At 39.8% G+C, this 21216-nt stretch overlaps 1 protein-coding gene across 2 annotated transcripts in view; it reads right to left on the bottom strand.

Annotated features, from left to right (window-relative positions):
* Window positions 1-7204: 7204 nt before the first annotated feature.
* pld1a (phospholipase D1a) overlaps window positions 7205-21216 on the bottom strand; it is a 57590-nt gene continuing 43578 nt past the window's right edge. For both annotated transcript variants that reach the window (XM_080751241.1, XM_080751242.1), the window contains exons 16-26: window positions 20977-21105; window positions 20558-20676; window positions 19264-19377; window positions 16812-16922; window positions 16586-16674; window positions 15924-16037; window positions 15657-15706; window positions 14097-14231; window positions 13273-13426; window positions 11848-11965; window positions 7205-11633 (exon numbers count right to left, since the gene is read on the bottom strand). In XM_080751241.1, coding sequence (XP_080607367.1) covers window positions 11409-11633; window positions 11848-11965; window positions 13273-13426; window positions 14097-14231; window positions 15657-15706; window positions 15924-16037; window positions 16586-16674; window positions 16812-16922; window positions 19264-19377; window positions 20558-20676; window positions 20977-21105 — 1358 coding nt within the window. In that variant the 3' untranslated portion in view covers window positions 7205-11408. The remainder of the gene's footprint in view (window positions 11634-11847; window positions 11966-13272; window positions 13427-14096; window positions 14232-15656; window positions 15707-15923; window positions 16038-16585; window positions 16675-16811; window positions 16923-19263; window positions 19378-20557; window positions 20677-20976; window positions 21106-21216) is intronic.

The raw sequence follows: 21216 nt of genomic DNA, 5'->3' as shown, positions 1-21216 counted from the left end.
ATGATAAAATAAATGTAGACAAAATGTATGTTATTAACCTTCTCTTAATTTTAGCTAAATATCATATTCATTGTACCAAATTTGCCAACCAACGTCCAAATATTGTTGTTTTTAAAGCCCTACTATTGTCATATTAGATACTTTAAAACATTGGGGAGAAAGGGGTAAGATGAACCACTTTTTGCTTATGTTGCCCTGGAAGCAAGAAAAAGTGAGATGGCAGTACATTCAAAACATCTAGACATATTTCAGGATGTCTGCTAACATTTGACTTTATGATTAAGTGTCTATGACCAAGGATCATAAAGATATCACTTATTTAAAAAAAGTGGTCATGTGGTTCAACTTGCCCCAGGTGCGGGGTAAGTTGATCCATGTAAAGGGGTAAGTTGACCCACGTGATATTCTAAGCTTTAACAGTTTAAACTTGAACAAAATAATGTATTTACTTATCAGAAATATTTTAATAACACATTTCCCTTTTGCAAATAGTCTTATTTCCTTTCTTACAGCTATTTAAACTGTAAGAAAAACTATTAAAACCAATTAAATAAAGTTTGTTATTCAGAACCTTTTAATATTTGCAATTATTAATATAATATTAAAAACTTCTCTTAAATTAGTGTATTCATCAAAATGAAAGATCATTCAGCATAATTTGAGTAGAAAAGACCTAATAAAAAATATGAATGGTGATTTGACAAAACCTGTCTAGCTTAAGGCTTAAGGCTCATATTTAGCTAAATGATTCACATAGTTTTATACATTGGGATATCACCAACATGCATGATATATAATTCTAGAACTGGGTACATTTGCTTTAACATAAAAATCATTATACCACAAAAGTAAAAAAAAACCTAACCCTAACCTTGACCAGCAAAAAACACTTTTTGGGGTAGAAATATGCTTTCCACTTAGCCCATGTGTCTGTCAACTCCACAGCCAGGTGGAAATGATGTTTGTGTTCTTATTTTAAGGTCAAATGTCAACTCACGTGTATAGTTTTAAAGATAAAGGGGGTGGTTCATCTTACCAAGCGGTTCATCTTACCCCGTTCTCCCTACTAACACTAAAGCTGTAAAAACCATAAGAATCTGCGATGAATATGTTACCGTACCTCGAGCTTATTTATTTATTTTATTATATTTTTCTTTGTATTTCTTAATTTTATTGTAATGTGACTGCTTTTTGTCCTGTTCTTTGTATGTATTGTAATATTTTGTAAAAAAAAAAAAAAAAAAAAAAAACTTTGTTTCACTGTAGATTCTGGACCTGTCTGTCAAGGCAAATGTTCAACTGACTGTGTCTTCTAAGCACAACAACATTCCAGATAATTTTCCACAGAAACCCTACCTAATTTTCTGTGGAAAATTATCTCTGTTATTCCTACAAGTTCCTTGTAATTCAACCACCTGCTAGGAGTCTGAAATGTTGTTGTGCTTAGAAGACACAGTCAGTTGAACATTTGCCTTGACAGACAGGTCCAGATCTACAGTGAAACAAAGTACAAGGAGGATATATTAAATTCATATTGTAGGCCTGTGGCTGTGTTAATAAATATGGCCAGAGATTGGGCAAACATATCAAAATGCATAACATTTTGTTGTTGGGACCCAATCAATTGATTCCTTTCCCACACACATGTGCTGTCACTGCTGATGTGCTGTTATATCCTACTGACTCACCTCACCTGCCTAAGGTTTTTTGTCGTTGCCGTGTCTCTAGCTCAACCACAGCCTGTCTTTTGGCCAAGAGACACAGCAACGACAACACACCAAACAACCTTCCATTGACAATGCATTAGTACGGCGCTCCCAGTGGCCATTCTCAGACGATACGGAGAAGATGTTTCACGCATATGTGTGAGTCCAGCCAAGAGGAGCATATGTATGGAATCCCTGGTCTGTCAGTCTGCCTGCCTGCCTGACCAAACCCTGTCTTGGACACGGAGAGGTAAACTGAAAGATTTTATCAGATGCCAGAATACCAGGTAAATCTACAGTACCTATTCTTGCAATAACAAGAAAGGGCACAAGTCCTAAGTGAATCAACAAAGACTCTAGCTATCTTTAAGTTGATCTGTCTTGTGTGGCAGATAGTTGGATGATGGTAGCCTGATTTCAGACTCTACGCTGGGGCAGTTCACTCAGAGAGTGGGCGGGTCTATTGGCTGGAGCCAGGCTAGGATGATGGAGGCATGAGGGAGATTATCTCTGTTATTCCTACAACTTCCTTGTAATTAGTCAACCACCTGGGTTAGGGTTGGGTAGAGGAACACATTCTCCAGAATGCTGCAAGCAGCTCTAAACAGGCACCTGCATTCTGGCCATGCCCCAAATGGGAACTGTTACAAACTGCAGTTGTTGCAAAATACAAATACCCCCACAACAAATGTGTCAAAATGAACTATAGAATAACAGTGCCAATAATGTATTCAATTAAAATACATGTATTTTTGTATTTTCAATGTACACAAAATACTCTGCACTAAAATACAACCTTTATTCCCCCCCTCCAGACAGCTATATCTGTAATACATTTCTAAATTGAATGTTGAATATCAAAAATAGTTGTTGGGGTCAAGGTGCTTCATCATGAATTTGTACTGGCTTTGGAGAGGTAACACTGATTGCACCAGCTTTAAGATTAACATTTCATCTGTCAACTAATGAAAGTGAATGCTAATAATGACAATTAAATGTGTGCTGCTAAATTATACACCGTAATTGGTGGGGCTGGGTGAGGTTGCACCCGCCACTTTCCCCCCCTTGGAACGCCCCTTTCAGTGGAACTCTTTCAGTGGTAACCTGTCCCCCAGGACAGAGAGAGCATCTAATAAATGCCAGATCTAATTGGCATCTAATAAATGCCAATTAGATCTGGCATTTATTAGTTGCCAGAATACCAGGTGAATCTATCTATCTGATCTTGTGTAACAAACAGATAGCCTATTTGGATGATGGAGTCATGTAGGTTAATAGAGACAATACACAAATGTTATAGGCCTATATGTTTAAGATTACATTTTGATCTGTCAACTGGTGAAAGCGAATTCTGATAATAACAATAAAATGTGTGCTGCTAAATTAGATCGTACCCCCTGCCTTTGCTCAGGTGTGCAAACTCTTGGTGGGCAAGTAACATGTATACACATTTACAATGTGCTAGGAAAATACAGATTTCCGAATTTAAAAATATTTAAAAATACTTCTCTCAAAAGTATCTTGTTAGACCATACATTGACCTTTTTCAAGGTCAGAGTTGACAATATAGTTATCTCAAGCAAAGAAGATGTTACCTATTTGGGTTATTCTTAAAATCTGACAAAAATGTATCATAAGTGATTAAGAAAGTCAATCAAATAACACGATTTGTGGGCAGGAGAACAAAATGCTCTCAAGACTCTAAAGCTGGAGCCCTCATTCAATGTCATTTTGCCTGCTTGCACCTCTCAATGTTACTAAAAACTAAGCTTCAGACCACCCAAACCAAACTGATACAACTACTTCTCCAGCCTTAAACTAATAAAAAACACACTTTGCTTGTTTGGGATGGCTCAGGGTAGAAGACAGGGTTAATTAAATAAAAATGGGATTGTTTTTAAGATAGTCAAGGGTATAGTGCCCAAAGGTACAGTGACACCCACAGCCACAACAGTGAGTGATCATGATCTTGTACTACCTAAATTTAGAACAAACATGAGAAAATTCAGGGGACCCTGATGAAGACCTAGTAGGTCGAAACGTGTCGGTCAACTTGTTGCCTTGCTCAAATAAATTATATATGTGTGCCTTGGAAATTCCTTCTCTGTAAGTCTGCTGTCTACACCTTTAGCAGTACTTCATTGAAACATGTTTGTTCATATATTCCTACCTGTATCACCAAAGAGCACCTGTCTCTGAGAGCCTACTGATCCCTGCAGCGCTTCCTTTTTCTCTTTTTGTATGGGAAAATTCTCATTCTATTACTCTGCCATCAGACCAAAATCTGGAATGCACTGACATGATCCATTAAATTAAAGCATGTTTTCTTTCTAAATTGGCCTGAAAAACATCAGGCAACCACAAAAGGAGATAAATGTAAATCCCCATCGATAGGAGGTGTCATTCACTGCAGCTGTTTTTCTTTGTCCTCCTTATAGTGTTTTGTGTATATTTGTTATGCTATTTTGATTAATTGAATACATAGGACCACAATGGAAACAAGTGTGCTGTTTACATTTCTGACTAATACATTATTCAATCAACTAATCAATCAACTTCATTTCAAATACTTACAGAAATTGCACATTTCATCTCCCAAATACTGCCCGACACAGGCCTTACACTGCTTACAGTATCAATATATGAGAAAACGCCTAAAATGTAGTTATATCTAACCAGGACAATATTAAACAACTTATTAAGCTATTTACTTCCACGAGGAGATAGGCAAGGAGCCAGGAAATATTTACTCATCCATCTTCAACATCTTCATTCGGAATTGGGTCGCGGGGGTAATAGAGCGAAAATTTGGAGGAAATCTTAGGTTCTTTAATGATACCGAAAAGAAGTTCCTATCTGCCTACAGTATAAGGGAGAAGACTGTGACTGTGCTACTATAGGCCTATATCTGTTTCTTTCTTACATGATATTATTTGGCCATGGGTGAAATACAAGTAGACTTACACAGCTAAACTGAAAAATAACCAATTCAAATGATAAGGAAGTCTTTCCCTAACCCCCTAACATATTCTTGCCTGTATCTTATAATGCACCTCGTGTGCAGCCACGAGCATTCCCAACACACTACTGCTACTACTCAGAATTACAGTAGCTGTATTAAAAATATAAATACTTTTAAAAGAATAAAATGAAATAAGAAAAGAATATTCAATATTAATTGTGGAATTAGAAAAGAGAACAGATAAGGAAAATTGGTTAAGGTCTAATAATCTGTTGTATTTATTATAGCAGACTGCCTCTTGTGGATTGACACTATCTGTTGTTTGTGATAGGACCACCTTGAAAATAAGGGTAGCACTTTAAACAAACATCCTATTATCAAATATGAATTAACAATTAATGAACTACTTTAAACTAATCATCTGCTTTTCAACCAATACGTATGATCTGTGAGTGACTTTCAAAATAAACAAACTCAAATCATCATTGTTAAAGGTAGGGAAATTTCTTTGGTTAAAATAAATATTAAATATCTTTATATTGGGATAGTACATTACTATAGACTAGAGAATTTCTCCAGCTCTTTAAAGGGCCTACACCATGCTTTTAAAACTATATTTTTTGTATAAATATATGCTCAAAATTGAGTCTTAGACAGGTTTTAACCCTCAACAAACACTCTGACCATTCTTTTTGTTTGTTCTAGCTCTACTATAATGAGGCTCTCCAGCTGCAATACCAAAACGGCCTCTGTTTGCTCAGGGGCGCATCTAGTGGGGTTTTTCCAGAAAAAAAAGAAGTCTTTTGAAAAAGAAATTTTTTTTTGAAAAAGAAAAAGTTTTTTGAAAAAAAAAGTTTTTTGAAGTTTTGAAAAAAAAAAAAATTGAAAAATATTTTTTTTTTACTCTGCATTGCATTTTTTTTTTTTTTTAAAGTTAAATTTTTTTGAATTTTTTTTTTTTTTTGACTGAAAAAAAAAACGGGAAACGAGAGTGACGTCACTCTCGTCAACTCTCAGAACAGCACTGTTCTGAGAACCCGTGGAAAGCTTTTCATCTCTGTCTGCCCAAAACCAGAGAAAGACACAACGGTCAGAAATAGGACTTTGTGAGGATAGAAGGTGCCAGTGGGACCCCAAAAAAAGGTTTTAAAATAGAAAAAGTGAAAATTCATGGTGTAGGTCCTTTAAACAGAAAATGCATTTTCAGGTCAGGATACCAATGTTATCCAATCAGGATAGAAAAGGTTACAATGCATTTTCAACTTATTAAAGAGTAGGAGAGATGGGGAGAATCCTGTTTCATGAACAAACACACAATACCAATACCCTATATAGCTTTAATTTATCTGTTTGTGAACCCAAGATTATTCTCAGTTACATAACATTGAATACTTTTCTGTGGTGTGTCATATGAGAGAGAAGATAATAGTATTTCACTGGAAAGAGCGCAGACAGGTTTGTTCACCTGTATGAGTTCACGGGAAAATCCAGATCGTGCCCACACACTGTTTCTCAACCTTTTTTCTGCATGGGCACACTTTTCATGCCCCAAGAATCCATGGGCACGGCACACCAACATAATACAGGGGTGTAAACACCGTCACTGTCGGGCAGAAACCTTGTATCTCCAAGTTTCAATTGTGTACGTTTCTTCGCAAAGAAAAGCCCTGCTTCATCATACAAGCCTGTCGCACAACAGTAGTGAAAACAGCAGATCTACAAGCACACAACGCCTCGCACCGCGAGGCATTGTGTGCTTGTAGATCGGCTGACCAACTGAATGAGAAAGCCTGTTGTACCTAGATTATTGTGTAAGGTTATAGCGTAAGGTTGCCCAAAAATAGAGAAGCGAAAGGTTTCGGTTCGATCCTCCTGACCGGCAGGAAGAATCTGGGTTCGGAAGTGAATGGCCACCACTTACCACTCCCCCAACACAATTGAATTGCCCTTGAGCAAGGCATGAAACCCCCACACTGCTCCAGTGGAGCTGCTCAGTGGCCAAAAGTATAAGACTGTGGTTGTACTGGGCAGTTCCCAGGTTTGTGTGGTGTGATTGTGAAGCAGAGTGTTGCTGAAAAACGAGCACCCGTGCTCAGCCAACCTCCCCATAGGGGGACCTCCCCTGGGTAAATAAAGGTTACAAAATAAATAAATAAATAAAAGTACTAGTCTGTTAGCAGTATGTCAGTGACCTTTTTTGGATCCGAACCTCAGTTTAAGAAACTGTAGTCACTGCAGTGGTTCTTAGCAGGGGGGTTTTAATTGGGACCCAAATGTTGTATACAATGTGTAGAAAATAACAAGCCCAAGTGGCTAAATTAGTCTGCAAGTCTGAAAGAAAATGTCATAGTCAATTTTTTAGAACCAATGATCTATGTCTATGACATTAATACATACTGGGAGCCTCCAAATGTGTCCACGTCATTAAGTGCCACACTATACACACCAGAGAGCTGTAATAAAGCCCACATAGAACTAGTGCCCCATGACCAACCGCTGCCATCTGTAATCTTTGCAGAAAAGAAACCATAAGATCTAAACATTATTTAATTTATTAACCATTTATATTATGGATTACAATGGTGATTAGAAGAACAGTTTACAAAAGAAGAAAGCACACTGTACAAAAGGGTAAGGCATAAACAGAGAGTGATGTTATACACAGATCACAAGGAGTAAAGAAACCTCTAACCAGAAAGGATTGGTAATGTGGGGAAGTACTGGAGTAATGGAAGCAGAGTTCCAGAACACAATCAGACCTTTGTAGGCTTAAATAACTGAGAATACATGAAAAATTGAAATAAGAGACGTCGTACAGTGGGACACAGTGGAGAACGAATGTACAGTACAAGTTACAATAGGTATAAAAGAAACAAAAATATCGAAGGATATCTGAAATTAAATTGATGTGCAACAGGTCTGCCTACTCCGCAGGCTCAGAATACAGAACATTGTGGGGGTTTATTTTTTCAGAGTAAAAAGACAACATGCTGCCTGGTTCTACGCCATGACATGAAGTAAGAAAGGGAGAATGAGGGTCTTTTCTTCTTTTGAAAACTACATTTCCTGTTTTCTACCGAATGGTGACATCAACTAGCATTATTATTATTTTCGTAGGTTTTATTTTATGCTATATTATTGGTGGAACTAAATTATATTGGCTGAATACCTCTTATATTCAATATTAATAGTAGTAAAATAAAACATATTTTTACTGGAAAAAACTAACTTTTTGCTTTTCTTTGGGAAACCCACTCAGTCCATGTGTAGGCTGTATGGTGTGTAACAACAGTTGCAGCCGGTCTGAGTTGACCCGTTGCATCGGTACAGTTTGAGGATTCTGTTGCAAGAAATGGTTGCAGTTGTTGCAACCCCTTTTTTCTTCTTTTTTTTGAGCGGTGGTCACACCGTCTCCATAGCGTGGCCGTGTGTGTATCCGTGTGTGTCTGTCTGTCTGTCTGTCTGTCTGTCTGTAGCCTGAAGTACCTTTTTTGACCACACATGTTAAGGGAGGGGCGCTGTTGTTCAGGCCACTGAGGCCAGGCACACTCACACACACACACACACACACACACACACACACACACACACACACACACACACACACACACACACACACACACACACACACACACACACACACACACACACACACACACACACACACACACACACACACACACACACACACACACACACACACACACACACACACACACACACACACACACACACACACACACACACACACACCCTCCACCGCTCAGTTCACACGAGTGTGATTTTTTTACAAAGAAAAGAAAGAAAAATCATTGGTAAGCAATGCAGACCAGACCTGGTACCTTTTACAATTTCGGCTACCATAAACATGTATCAGATATGAAATCCTTAATACATCTCAATGATATAAAGGAACAGCGCTGCCCTGGAAGATAATCAGGTCAACTCAACAATGATTATGGTCTAAGGCTGAACTGTGTCTGTCGTCTGCTGCCTGTCATGTAAAAGTCATACTGTTCAAAAACAATGGAGTGCTGAATTTTCACATTTAAACAGATTGGCACAACAGCTCCTCCCCAAAAACATACCTTTCAAACAGCCTTGTTGTAATTCAAGTTTCTTTTTTCTCTCTTGTTTTCAGATACATTTTGCAGATACATTTTTACAACAATGACATAAATTAAAAAGAGTTGTTAATGATCATTCTTTCTGCACTGAGTAAAAAGCCACAGTGCTAAAGGAACAACATGAAGAGGTGCAGCAGCAAATATCTACCAGCAGGTTTTCAACTCTGGCCATAGTATCAGGGATTCATTTAGCCCTGGGACAGAAAGCAGGTGTATGTGATGAACTACAGTACATCTAGAGTAGGGTCTGGGGTTGAAAACCCTGGATTTACAACAACTAAAGCTCCATTTATAATATTATGGCAAGGCAGTGTTGCACTCTGCAAATAGCTCATCCAAAAGCTCATTACCTGTAGATTTGTTTTTTTAGGAAGCTAGCACCCTCTGCTGGAGAAAGAGGAGAAAATCAATTTCTACAGCAGGCAGATTGTCTGATCAGCCTAGAATGCCATACATACTAGAATGACCACATAAAGGCTAATTTCTATTTAGCCATAGGCCTACGATCATTTGCTCACTGAAAAACTTAATTTCCGTGAAGCAATCCAGTCGTATGATGAAATGTAAATAAGTTACCATTGTAGATTTGACATGTGGCCTTGCATTGCTGGTCATACTTCATATTCTCTCTTCCTTACACTAAACATCAATGGACATTTTCTTTTGTCTTAGATTTTCTTTTTGTTCCATTTGGTTCAGCTTGAATTCAGCAGTATAAAATGTTGATCATCTTAAAATGCTTCATGAAGCAGGCTATAAGTCTTACCTACGGCCAATAAAAATACCTGCACACCAGCTTGCTTCCCTGGTTGCGTGTTCAGAGATGTGATTGGTAGATCGTCAGTGTGGGGTAGAAACCTTGCATCTCCAAGTTTAAAATGTGTATGTTTTTTTTTCTCGTAAATTAAAGCCCTACTTCATCATACAAAAGTATCGCACAAAAGTAGTGAAAATAGCAGATCTACAAGCACAGAAGTACAGTTAATCAAGTAAGGACAACCGATTTGTTCCACAAAAAAATACCCACATACTCATATGTGAAACAGCTAGTTTTGATTGATAAAATAACACATAAACAACAGGGTCAAAACCTTCAGCACCACCGCTCCACAGGCTTACGTACAGTACAAGAACCACAACGCTGGAGCACAAGCATGCATTACACGCGTGCAGGCATCGAGCACTGTACACATTTTGTGACGTCTTTTCACAAACAACTAAACGTTTATGAGTCTTCATTCTGCAGTATATTTTGGTGCCAAGCTTGAGTGGTTTTGTTGTCTGCAGACAGATAGATGGGCATCATATTGACATCCACCCAGGGGGGGGGTTAAGACTAGAGCACCGTTTCCCAAACACTGGGTCAGGACCCATTTGTGGGCCGCGGACACATTTTTGTGGGTCCCTTAATTTTTGGTTTCCTACATTTTCTTTTTTTATTATTATTATTTCAAAACATTTTCCCCAAAAAGATTTTCATGAATAAAAACAAAAATCTGTGTTTTTTCGAAGTAATTTAATAAATAAATATAATTAAAAAAAATCTAAAATTCCATAAATTAGAAAACAAATGTTTCAGAAGGAGTGAAAATATCCGATCTACATACTCACATCGCGGGGTGGCGAAGCGACGCGTTGTGAGCTTGTAGATCTGCTGTTTTCTGTTTTATTTTGGGTCCAGGGCAAACATCTTATGTATCTTTTGGGTTGTGAGCTAAAAGGTTTGGGAACCACTGGACTAAAGAGACCGTCCTGTAACTGACAGATCACAGGTTTTAGTCTCAGTGTGTCCATCAACAGTCTATCTGTCCTGTCGAAGTGTCCTTGATACTGTATGTCTTGACTTCTGTGTTTGCTCTAAAATTTATAAGTAGTTTGGTCATTTAGTTGGTTGGATACAACTGGATATAAGTCATTGATTCTTCATAGCCAGATTTCTATTTCTATTCTCTGTTTGAGATGCAGTTTTTGGCAAAGCTCCAACTGTATTCTGCTTTTTGCTGCTGCTCATGTTGACATTCAGATAAGTAATTTCCTCCTCAAACCAGCTTGACAAGATGCAGGCTCACACATGTCTTGTGGTCCAGACTATATGGTCAAAGGTCTCGATGACCGCAATGCAGCTAGCTCCATGCTAAGGCCTTACTCCATCTTATACAATCTCTGCAGTCCAAATTATTTGGCTAAAATTCAGCTTAGTTTGATTCCCAAAACCCCAAGTTCATATGCAGTTCACAGTTCACCTTTAAGTCCTCACGTTCCTTCACATCCACAGTTTGAGTGCAGTCGCCGTGCAGTAATGATCATGTTCTTCGTCTTCAGATCATTGACTTTGTTTGTCTTGTCCCAGATGATTTGAATAACATCCCACAGCTGAGGCGCCTCCTTAATGACCTGAAACTACTGTGTGTATTTAGTCCCAGTAGCAGCAAAATGGAGAGTCATCAATCCCTGGTAGCTAAACGCCACCAAAACATTTTTCTAAGCCGGGGCTTCAGTCTCAGATCCTTTTAGAAAACACAGTCCCCATATTCCACAATCAAATGGCATTACTTACTGTGGCACTGAGCCATAACAATAAGAGAAACAGGTTACGGTTCTTTGTTTTGTTCCTTAGGTCCAGAGTTCGGTTGGGACCATGGCCTCCTTGGTTCCAACGGAGGGCATGAGGTTCTGTTCAGACAGGAAGTCCAGAGGGAACTGGACCAGGAAGCCCCTGGTCCTTCGCAGCTCTTCCTGGGCGTGGGCCGGGTCGGACTGGGCCAGGCCCGGAGTGGCCTGGTACTGCTCCAGTTCAGACATGTTCCTCACCAGGGAGGATGGGAGACACCGGAACACCTGAGGTGGAACATGCAGACACGCATCTCTTTTTAAAGATTGTGGCTAAATATTACCTTATTAGCAACAGGGTTTGAGACCAGTGAAGCATGATCCCAGTTGGAAGCAGCAGGAAGTATTTAGCATTTTTGTTTTGATTGATTTTGTGCTGCACATGCTTAACAAGTTTAAACTTCAGACTTCCCAGATGTTTAACTGGACATTTTAGCCCCACCTTCTCATAGATGGTGGCGTTGCGTGCAGCCGTGGTCATCCAGACTTCTTTGTAGAAACGATCACTGATCGGGTCAGAGACATCAATGCTGGTATCATTGTGGCCACCCAGGATAGTCCTGTTCAGAGAGTGGGAGGTAAATACATAAAGAGAGCGCAAGAGAGAGAGAGAGATACTTGGAGATTGATATATAGACAGTGAGACAGATCTTTCAATGTATTACTGACAGGATTTTGAAAGAGATTTATGAGCCCAGAGATGACCATAATTATAACCCTCTCGTACACATTTAACAAATGTACCAAATCTTATGAGGTTCTCCCATGATTAGTGGGGCAATACGTACAGTATGTAGGTCAGAATGGCTTATTGTCTACAGTCTACAGTATATCGACCTAGAACGTTGATCCCCTTTTCATTGTGCTAGACCTCTGGGAGATGAATTGCTGAGGTGGAGTGCCACACCTACCACCAGCTCCCAGTACACATGTCATACTGTAGTTATGCAAAGTGCTACTCATATGCCGACTTGACTTGGGATCAAACCCAGAACCTTGTTGTCCATAGGCAAATGCTCTACCGACTGAGCACTATAAGGGGCGAATAAACCTGTATAATGTCTAGCAACTAGACATTTACCTACTATGCTTGTAACATACCTACTATGTTACAAGCATAAAATAACAGATGTATAGTTGTCTGCAGGACATTTTGAAAATGGCATTGGCAATGATTTTCTCAACACAACTTTACCAATGCCTGAGGTAGCCTATTTTTGAAGAATTCCATCTGTGACAACTACCAGACAAACCCTCCAGAGACAACTGTCATGTTGGAATCCTGTGTAAACACCCGGCGGCACCAAATGATTCTGTCCTGGCCAGAAAATAACACTCTCCTCCAAAACACCTCCAAGACATGAAAGGATTGAGAGACTTCATAGCAGAGAAGGAGAAGAAGTTGGACGTCAAGTTACCAAGTACACACATGTGAAGAGTCTGTGAATGGAAATACTTTTTACACCTCTGGTGCTCTAATGTTCAACATATCCTAATAATATTACCAGGTGTACTAATAAAATAAATGTTATATTATTGCCCCTTTAACCACTTACACCCTCTATCCTTAACAAACGAATACTTAGTTGACTGGGGTCGGCTCTATACTTGGTCCGCTCTTTTTACCCCCTCCCCCTCCCCCCACACCAAATCTCTTTGCTGAAAGTAGCGTAGATCGTCTATTTTCGATAAATGTTCCCAGGTTTTAAGTGGTGAACACATTGTGCTCTGTGACACACACACACACACGCACACGCACACGCACACGCACACGCACACGCACACGCACACACACACACACACACACACACACACACACACACACACACACACACACACACACACACACACACACACACACACTCACTTGAAGGCCTCGAGACGTAGCTGCAGTGCATAGGGTCCGGCCTGGTACTCCTCACCGTCCATCACAGAGGAAACGGTCTGCGAGTCCTCCACTATCACAGCCACCTCACTGTCACGCTTACCCAGCATGCTCCTGTCATTGATGTTGGCGGAGCCTGGAACACACATGGAGGTTTACATTACATTTACAGAGCAGGAATGATGGAAGCATGAAGGAGACCGCCATCTTGCTTAGAGACACCTCCACGCAGTTGCTCGGCGTTGCAACCCTGTTGCCAAGCAGCCTAGAAGTGGGTCTGTGTGCGTGTCTACATAAATGATTGAGTGAATACTAACAGTTTGCAAATCGTCCAGAGGTCCAGTTTTACAAATAATGCTAAAAGTATAGCAGGCTTGTTTTCATTGTGGTCCTACTTATTGTATTCACCAATGGGCTAATCCGGGGCAAACCTCTGCACGTTGCCATTAAAGCCAAGGAGGCATTTCCCCAATATCTTTCACATGTTTTATATTTTTGGAAATATTACATTTTTAACACTTAAATGTTAAACTGGGAGTCAGATTTGACAGACAAATTCCCCCCAAAACAGACTGATGTCATAGATTACTGTTGTCATAGACTGGCTTCATGAAGTAACACAGCCAGCAGAGGGCGCAATGGGACTATGTTCATTTCAGATAGAAAGTCAAGAGAGACCGGCATGACAATGGGGTGAAGAAAGTAGAGCAAATGACAAAGATTCTTTGAAAGTTGAGAGCATACGTTTACATCAAACTCTGATGGCAGTGCTACAGTCCCAAGGTGAGTGAGAAAGAGAGACCCACCGATGATGACCGTGTTGTCGTCAGCTATGAGCATCTTGCTGTGAACGTAGATGAGTTCTGTGACCAGCCGTCCCTCCAACTCGGCATGGGTCCTCAACCCAGCGAACGAGATGTAGTTCATCCAGTGTTCGTCCACTGAAAGAGAGGAAGAGGAGAGGGTTTCAATTTGGACCTGAGGGACAGAAACAGAAAAACTCCCGCACACGGTCTTCAAATGCAATTAAAAGGCTTTAATGGGAAATCAAGTCGCTTCGGTCTGTTTTCTCACTCAACAGTAAACAACCCAACATAAAATGTAATAAGTATATAGAGGGTATATGCACATTTCTAAAGTGACAATTTCAGGACTTTTTAATACCTCTAGAGGCATAGATTGTGAAAAAAGCCGATCAACATGCTCACAACGACTCGCGTTGCAAGGCGTTGTAAGCATGTAGATCTGCTATTTTCACAATAGAACCGTGTTATACAAAATGTAATTCCTCAACTCTTAGTGCTCGTCAGGGTGGGGGGTCCCCAGTTAAAATATGATTATTTTGGGGGTCGCGGCCAGAAAAGGTTGAGAACCACTGTGTTAGACCTTCAGACTATCTTTGGTCAACAAATGCAACTCTTAACCAGTTATTCCCAGCTCTCCAGAGGGCACAAATAATAAGGAAGCAGATGAAATGTGCCAATGAGTAATGCTTCATTTAAACTATATATATCATACAATGGTGTTGCTCGCCAGAAAAATCATGTTGCGATGCGACAAAAATAGCATATTGCCAATAATAGTCTAATAAATTGTGAGCTTGTAGATCATACTTTGAACACCACCGTTATATGACAAAGCCCAAATAACAGACTAAACGACTAACAGGCATGGTAAGACGACCACTATTTGCACGCAGGCATGGGTGAGAAGACAGGGAGTAAATGAGAGCTATGCTCATGGATTAAAGCGAAATAAAAAATAGCGATTTGTGAAACAGTGAAAGGAGCCCCACCACACACACTGTTTTGTAAACAATTAACACAAATATGTAAAACTATGATGTTTTAGTTATGTTGTTCCTGCTTGTTTTAATACTTTATTAGTGAGAAATGGCTGTTCTACATACTGCCAACCAGATGAAGAAGGCACAGATTGAGGTTTTATGAAATATCCCAGAAACAATTAGGGGTTTTATTCTGAATTAATTTAAATTTATATAATTACTTGCGCCAGCAGAGCACGCAAGTAAGGTACTCGCACAAGCACAAGCAGCAATCCACCTTAGCACCTTGACAGAGTAGTCTAGTTTGCCAGTTTGACCCCATCAAATGCTCTAATCTTAAAATAATACTGGAAATAGCCTATCTACAATGACGACACATGTGACGACACATTGAGCAACAAGCTTCCATAGAAGACATGCTGGCTCCTATGGAATCCAAATGACTGAAATCAATCATGGTGACTGAGAACTGAATCCATTTATGTGCCTTCAGGAGTCAGGAGTCAGGACAAGAAGACATAGGACACACTGACCAGAATAAGAAGTGATCCGAAAAATAGGACAGTGAGGGGAAACTTACTCTCCCTCTTCAGCTGGGAGATGATGGAGTATTCTCCTCTGCACATGGTTCTGTTGGGAGAGAGGAGATTTATAATCAACTGGAGCTAAATAATAACTCATTAGAATGAGAAGAGAGGAAAACAATGTACAGTAGACTATATATGAAAAGAAAGAATTTAAAATATTATCAAATAAAAGAAACAAAGGGAAAACAAATACTTAATCAATGTCTTCCGCCTTTCAATAAAAGTCCTCATAAATGTGTACTTCTAAATGTGTTTCTAACCTGAGGTTGAAGTGCATGACAGCCTGGATGGCATTGCCGCCTCCTGTGGTGATGTCGCCCTCAAACCCAGGCAGCAGCGGGGTTACGACATACACACGGTACTTCTTACCTTCCCTACACACACACACACACACACACACACACACACACACACACACACACACACACACACACACACACACACACACACACACACACACACACACACACACACACACACACACACACACACACACACACACACACACACAGTGAGACAACCTAACAGCACTGTGTAGCAATAGTTCTCTGTCACATTATCTCTATTTTGTTCCCTCCCTTTCTCTCACCGTAAAAGTTGAGCTGTAGCTTAGCTATAGGAACGCTACGAGCTTAAATACATTTTTGAGAAGCTTGTGGAGGTAGTAGCTTCACTACTTTCAGAATGATGTAGCTTTCAAGAAGATGAATAGCTTGACAAAAGCTACAGCACATAACTACATTACCAGTGGCACATAAACACAACAGATAAGTACTGAGTGCAGTTTGTCACTCACTCACTCAATCTACATTCATTTGTAGCTTTTACACAGTCAGCAAGTCAAATGTGGGGTCTGAGAAATTAAAAGGGTTTAGATTCACTGAGACAAACAAATGGGTTGTAGGCAAAGGGAAGTACTTACTTGTGTGCTCTGAGGATCCTCTCGATGATGGCGTCACCTATCTTGTTGTAGACGGTCCTGTTGTCAGCACAGCTAATGAAGAACTGGTTCTGAAGCAAGTAAAGCAAAAACAGGATGCATGGTGTTGTATTTACACATCTTTACAATGTTCAGTTTTATGTAAAAAGGTATCATTCACCTAAGAATAATACCAAGTTATGTTGCAATAATATTGCAGGTCATTTACCTCTATGTAGATGAAGTGCTTGCTCTTGGCAATAACCTGGATGTACGCATTATGTATGGACTCCTCGTGGTATTTAATACCAGCTGACCAGTCTGCAGCTGACCGCAGCACCTAATACACACACAGACAGATGTAGAGATGTAAATCAGTAGTTATTTTCCCTGCCAAGGGCTCCCCATATTGATTGGCCGCGGACACCCATCTGAAAATGTTTAGTGCCAGGGACCCCCAGAAGAAAAGAGAAGGGAACACTTTCAGTTTAACACAAAGAAGGTTGTGTACCCAGAGGAAAAGTGATTTTAGATTTTCCCAGATTGCAAAACCACAAACTAACATAGAGACATATTGGTGTAATACTGTACATACAAAGAGCAATATACTGTACATCCATGTATGTGACATCATGTAAGAGATAAGCAGTCATAAAACAGTCATAAAACACACATATGTGTATATGTTATAATTCATGATGTGTGAACAGTGCACTGAACAGTAACAAAACATCCATCTGAAACAATAAAGTTACTATGGTCTCTTACAGTATCTGTACACAAATAAGTGTAAAAGCTATGGACACAGGTTATAAAGCAATAAAGAAAATCTATTTTAATGTGTTTGCCCCATCTACACAAACTGAGCTTTGCAATAGTTACAACGCATATACAGTATGTACATAGGTGAACATTTGTTTAACAACTGGTGTTTAACTAATCAACACAAAAGCATAATTATGTGCTGTAACAACTGCATAGAGAAGTAAAACAGACAGAATGTAGTTTTGGGTTTACTATCAAATTCAAGACTAACAAGAATTTGTAATAGAGTAATATATAATAATTAGTGTTGCCCGATCCCGATCACGTGATCGGATCGGCCGCCGATATGGCCGTTTTTATAAGATCGGAGATCGGGGAAAAAAAATCGGGAAATTTTTTTTTTTTTTTTTTTTTTTTTTTTTCAAAAAAATATTTTCTGGGAGTACTGAAAGTTACAGGTAAGGTGAATGCGATATGAAATGTAAGCTTACCATAATCACAGTAATCCTTAATCATTTTCAATCATATTCAAGGGCTTTTGGAGAAATGAGACAGACAGAGCACTGCAGAGGGAAGGTGATTGTGTCAGACTCTGTGTACAGCTGGCAGCTGATGCCAATAAGTAGTAATTGGCCCCTTGCTAATGGATCAAAGGAAGGCAATTATGTCTCTCTGCACTGTCAACTAGCTCAGTGGTTCTCAACCTGTGGGTCGGGACCCCCAGGGCGGTCCTCAAATTATTTTGGGGGGGTCCCCAGATGATTAACTTAATGTGCAACATTGTTTTCTCTCTCAACAGTAAACAAATCAACATAAAGTTTAAGTGTATAGAGGTTATCTGCACATTTCGAAAGTGAAAAATTAAGGACTTTCTAATACCTCTAAAATGACAAATTAAACATTGGCCAAATTGTCAAATATTAAAGCCAGAAATTGTGAAAATAGCCGATCTACATGCTCACAACTCCTCGCGTTGCGAGGCGTTGTGAGCATGTAGATCTGCTATTTTCACAATAGAACCGTGTTATACAAAATATACTTCCTCAGCTCTTCAGGGTCGGGGGTCCCCAGTTAAAATATGATTATTTTGGGGGTCACAGCCTGAAAAGGTTGAGAACCAAGTGATAGAATGAATAGAATTTTTTTTCTTCTTAATGCCTTGCCAAAAGATCGGATCGGGAAAGATCGGGATCGAATCGGAAGCAATAATATTTGATCGGTATCGGATCGGGAGCAAAAAAACCCTGATCGGGGCATCCCTAATAATATAGTAATGCAAAGGTTTGGCCTACAAGAACAGTAGTCTACAAGAGATAACTATATACAAACAGTATAGAGGTTTGTATACATAACACACATGCTTTAAATGTACAAATATATGTAATGCAATTATAATTATAATTGTTTCCTTCCTTTCCTTAAGAGATATTTGTGGCGTCTTATTTTTGGGGTCTTTTTCCGCCTTTATTTATAAGAGATGGACAGGAAACAGGGAGAGAGAGAGATAGGGAGAGACATGCAGCAAAGATCAGACTACATCAGAGCCTAAGTGCCAGGACCGCTCGGCCAGCAGTCCGGGCCATGCAATTACAATTCTAACAAAATGGTACAATCAATGTTGGTGGTTACTATGTGACTGCACTGCTGTTCTGTTGTGTTGTGAATTGGCACTATAATAACATTGCATTTTATTGAAAAGATCAGGCTAAAAATGATTTCCTAAACACCAAGATTCACAAGAACCGCAAGAGGATTATGTAACATCTTGGCCCAAAAATCTCTAAAGAGTCCTATCTTTTTTTTTTTACACTCACACTCCTTTTATCCCACTCACACACAGAAGTACACTACACATACAAAAAGAAGTACATACAGTATACTGTACACACAGAAGCAAAGGTAAAGCTTTTTCTCACCTGTACTTTGGTGATGACAGAATTAGGCACCTTATAGCTCAGTTCATCAGCACAGGTGTGCGATTTAGGCAGCAGGAATGGGTAGGAGAGAGAACGGTACTTTGGTTTCATGATCTGAGAGGAAGAGAGAGAGAGTGTGTGAAGGAGAGTAGGGATGCAGGGACAGGAGAGGAAAAATGTCAAGTAGTGCGGGCAGAGAAATGTGATTTGAAAAAGTGTTACTCTTGGCAAGTGGAAAGGTTCCACTGTCATTGTTTTGTCAGTATGATTTTTTGTCAAAATGTTCCTTAGCTCATCACTTGTTTAGCTTACATAGATCATTCCTGGATAATAAATAAAGTGCTAATTTCAGAACAAGGACTCAAGATACTGTAAGCTAGGAAGTGAAGAGGAGGTTGGTTGGTTACAGTACTGCGTGTAGGGGTGGCATTGGCTCAGGGGTAGATAAACCGTCATTAGAACACGAAGGGTTCCCAGTTCGAATCCGGGTTCCCCCAGAGTTAGTGTCGAAGACTTCTTGAGCAAGACTCTGAACCCCTAGTTGCTCCCAGTGAGGAGGTTGGTATACAAATGCACCATTTACCATTTATGTAAAGATTTCAGTTACAATTTAGGCATTTAAGAGACGCTCTTATCCAAAGCAACTTACAAAGTGAAAGGTCAGAATAAGTACCATGACCATTGCAAAACAACAACAAGTACTTTAAGTAAGGTCAAGGAATTCGGGCACTAAGAGAACTATAAACGAACTACTGTATGGTGTGTAGCATCTATATATTCGAAATGTAAAATAGCTGATGTTCCGATCCAGAGATACATACTGTACATATATGTATACAGTAGAATCCAAAGTGTCAATTTAACCCTCAGAATATGAAACTGTTCAATGTCTTGCTAAAGCACACATATGATGCAATATCTATGTACAGTCCGAAAATCTACTACGCTACCTCATGGCTACAGGACAGCATCTCCATCCATTAGTTCACTCATTGTTTATGTCCTTTGTACAAGGCATTCTTGTACTTCTGTTTATGTGGACATAAATAAATATTTCAAATATTTCAAATGTGTTTGGTTGATTGACATGTTTATTACCTACGGTAGCCGTCAAAAGGATAAAACACAAGAAGGATCAGGAGCTTATTTTCATTTGAATGGAAGTGTGTGTAAACAGAGCATCACATGTTGGGGGGGGGGGGGGGGGGCGGAGCGTAGCAGAGATAATTATTACAGAAAAGTCCCAATGCAAAAGACAGCCCAGGTAACCAAAACAACGTGTAGGTTAATATACCTTGGTGAAGTTCCAGCGCTGAATGAAGTGTCTGGCTACGTCCCTGGCTGCTCTGCCATGGACCACCGAGGCGATGTCATGCCAGGGCATACGAGGTGTGGTGTACCTGTCAATGAAGTCTGTGGAGAGATGGAAGTGAAAGAAAGAGGGAGAAGAGAGGTGGAGAGGGAGGAAAGGGGGAGAGATGGAAAGAACAGAGTGAGTTTCATGTACAGTAAGCAGGTTGTAGAACACAGAGTGTACTGTACATACAGTATAAGACCAGCTTTCCACATGATGATGCTTTGTTTCCATCAGACTGGTGTGTGTGGCCGAGAAAATTATGAGCTCAACGCCATGCTGAGCAAATAACACAAATAACCGTGTGTGTGTGTGTGTGTGTGTGTGTGTGTGTGTGTGTGTGTGTGAGCGTGACAGACCATCAAAGGGTTTCTCCAGTTGGATCCAGTCCTTGTAGACGAAGTTGCAGTAGTCTTTTCCATGCCAGAAGCGAGTGTTCCCCAACAACTCTCCAACATCTGTTTTCAGGCTCTTCACTGAACCACTCCCTAAACCCACACACAGGCTATGTGTAAGAGAAATACAGTATATCCTCCATTCCTATCACTCACTCGCAAGCACACGTGTATGCCACACACACAAACGCGCACGCACACACA

The sequence above is a fragment of the Nannobrachium achirus genome, assembly GCF_963921795.1.
Source record: "Nannobrachium achirus genome assembly, chromosome: 20".
Classification (NCBI taxonomy): Eukaryota; Metazoa; Chordata; class Actinopteri; order Myctophiformes; family Myctophidae; genus Nannobrachium; species Nannobrachium achirus.
The sequence above is the reverse complement of the archived record's forward strand: the minus strand, read 5'-3'. Positions and strand labels throughout refer to the sequence as shown.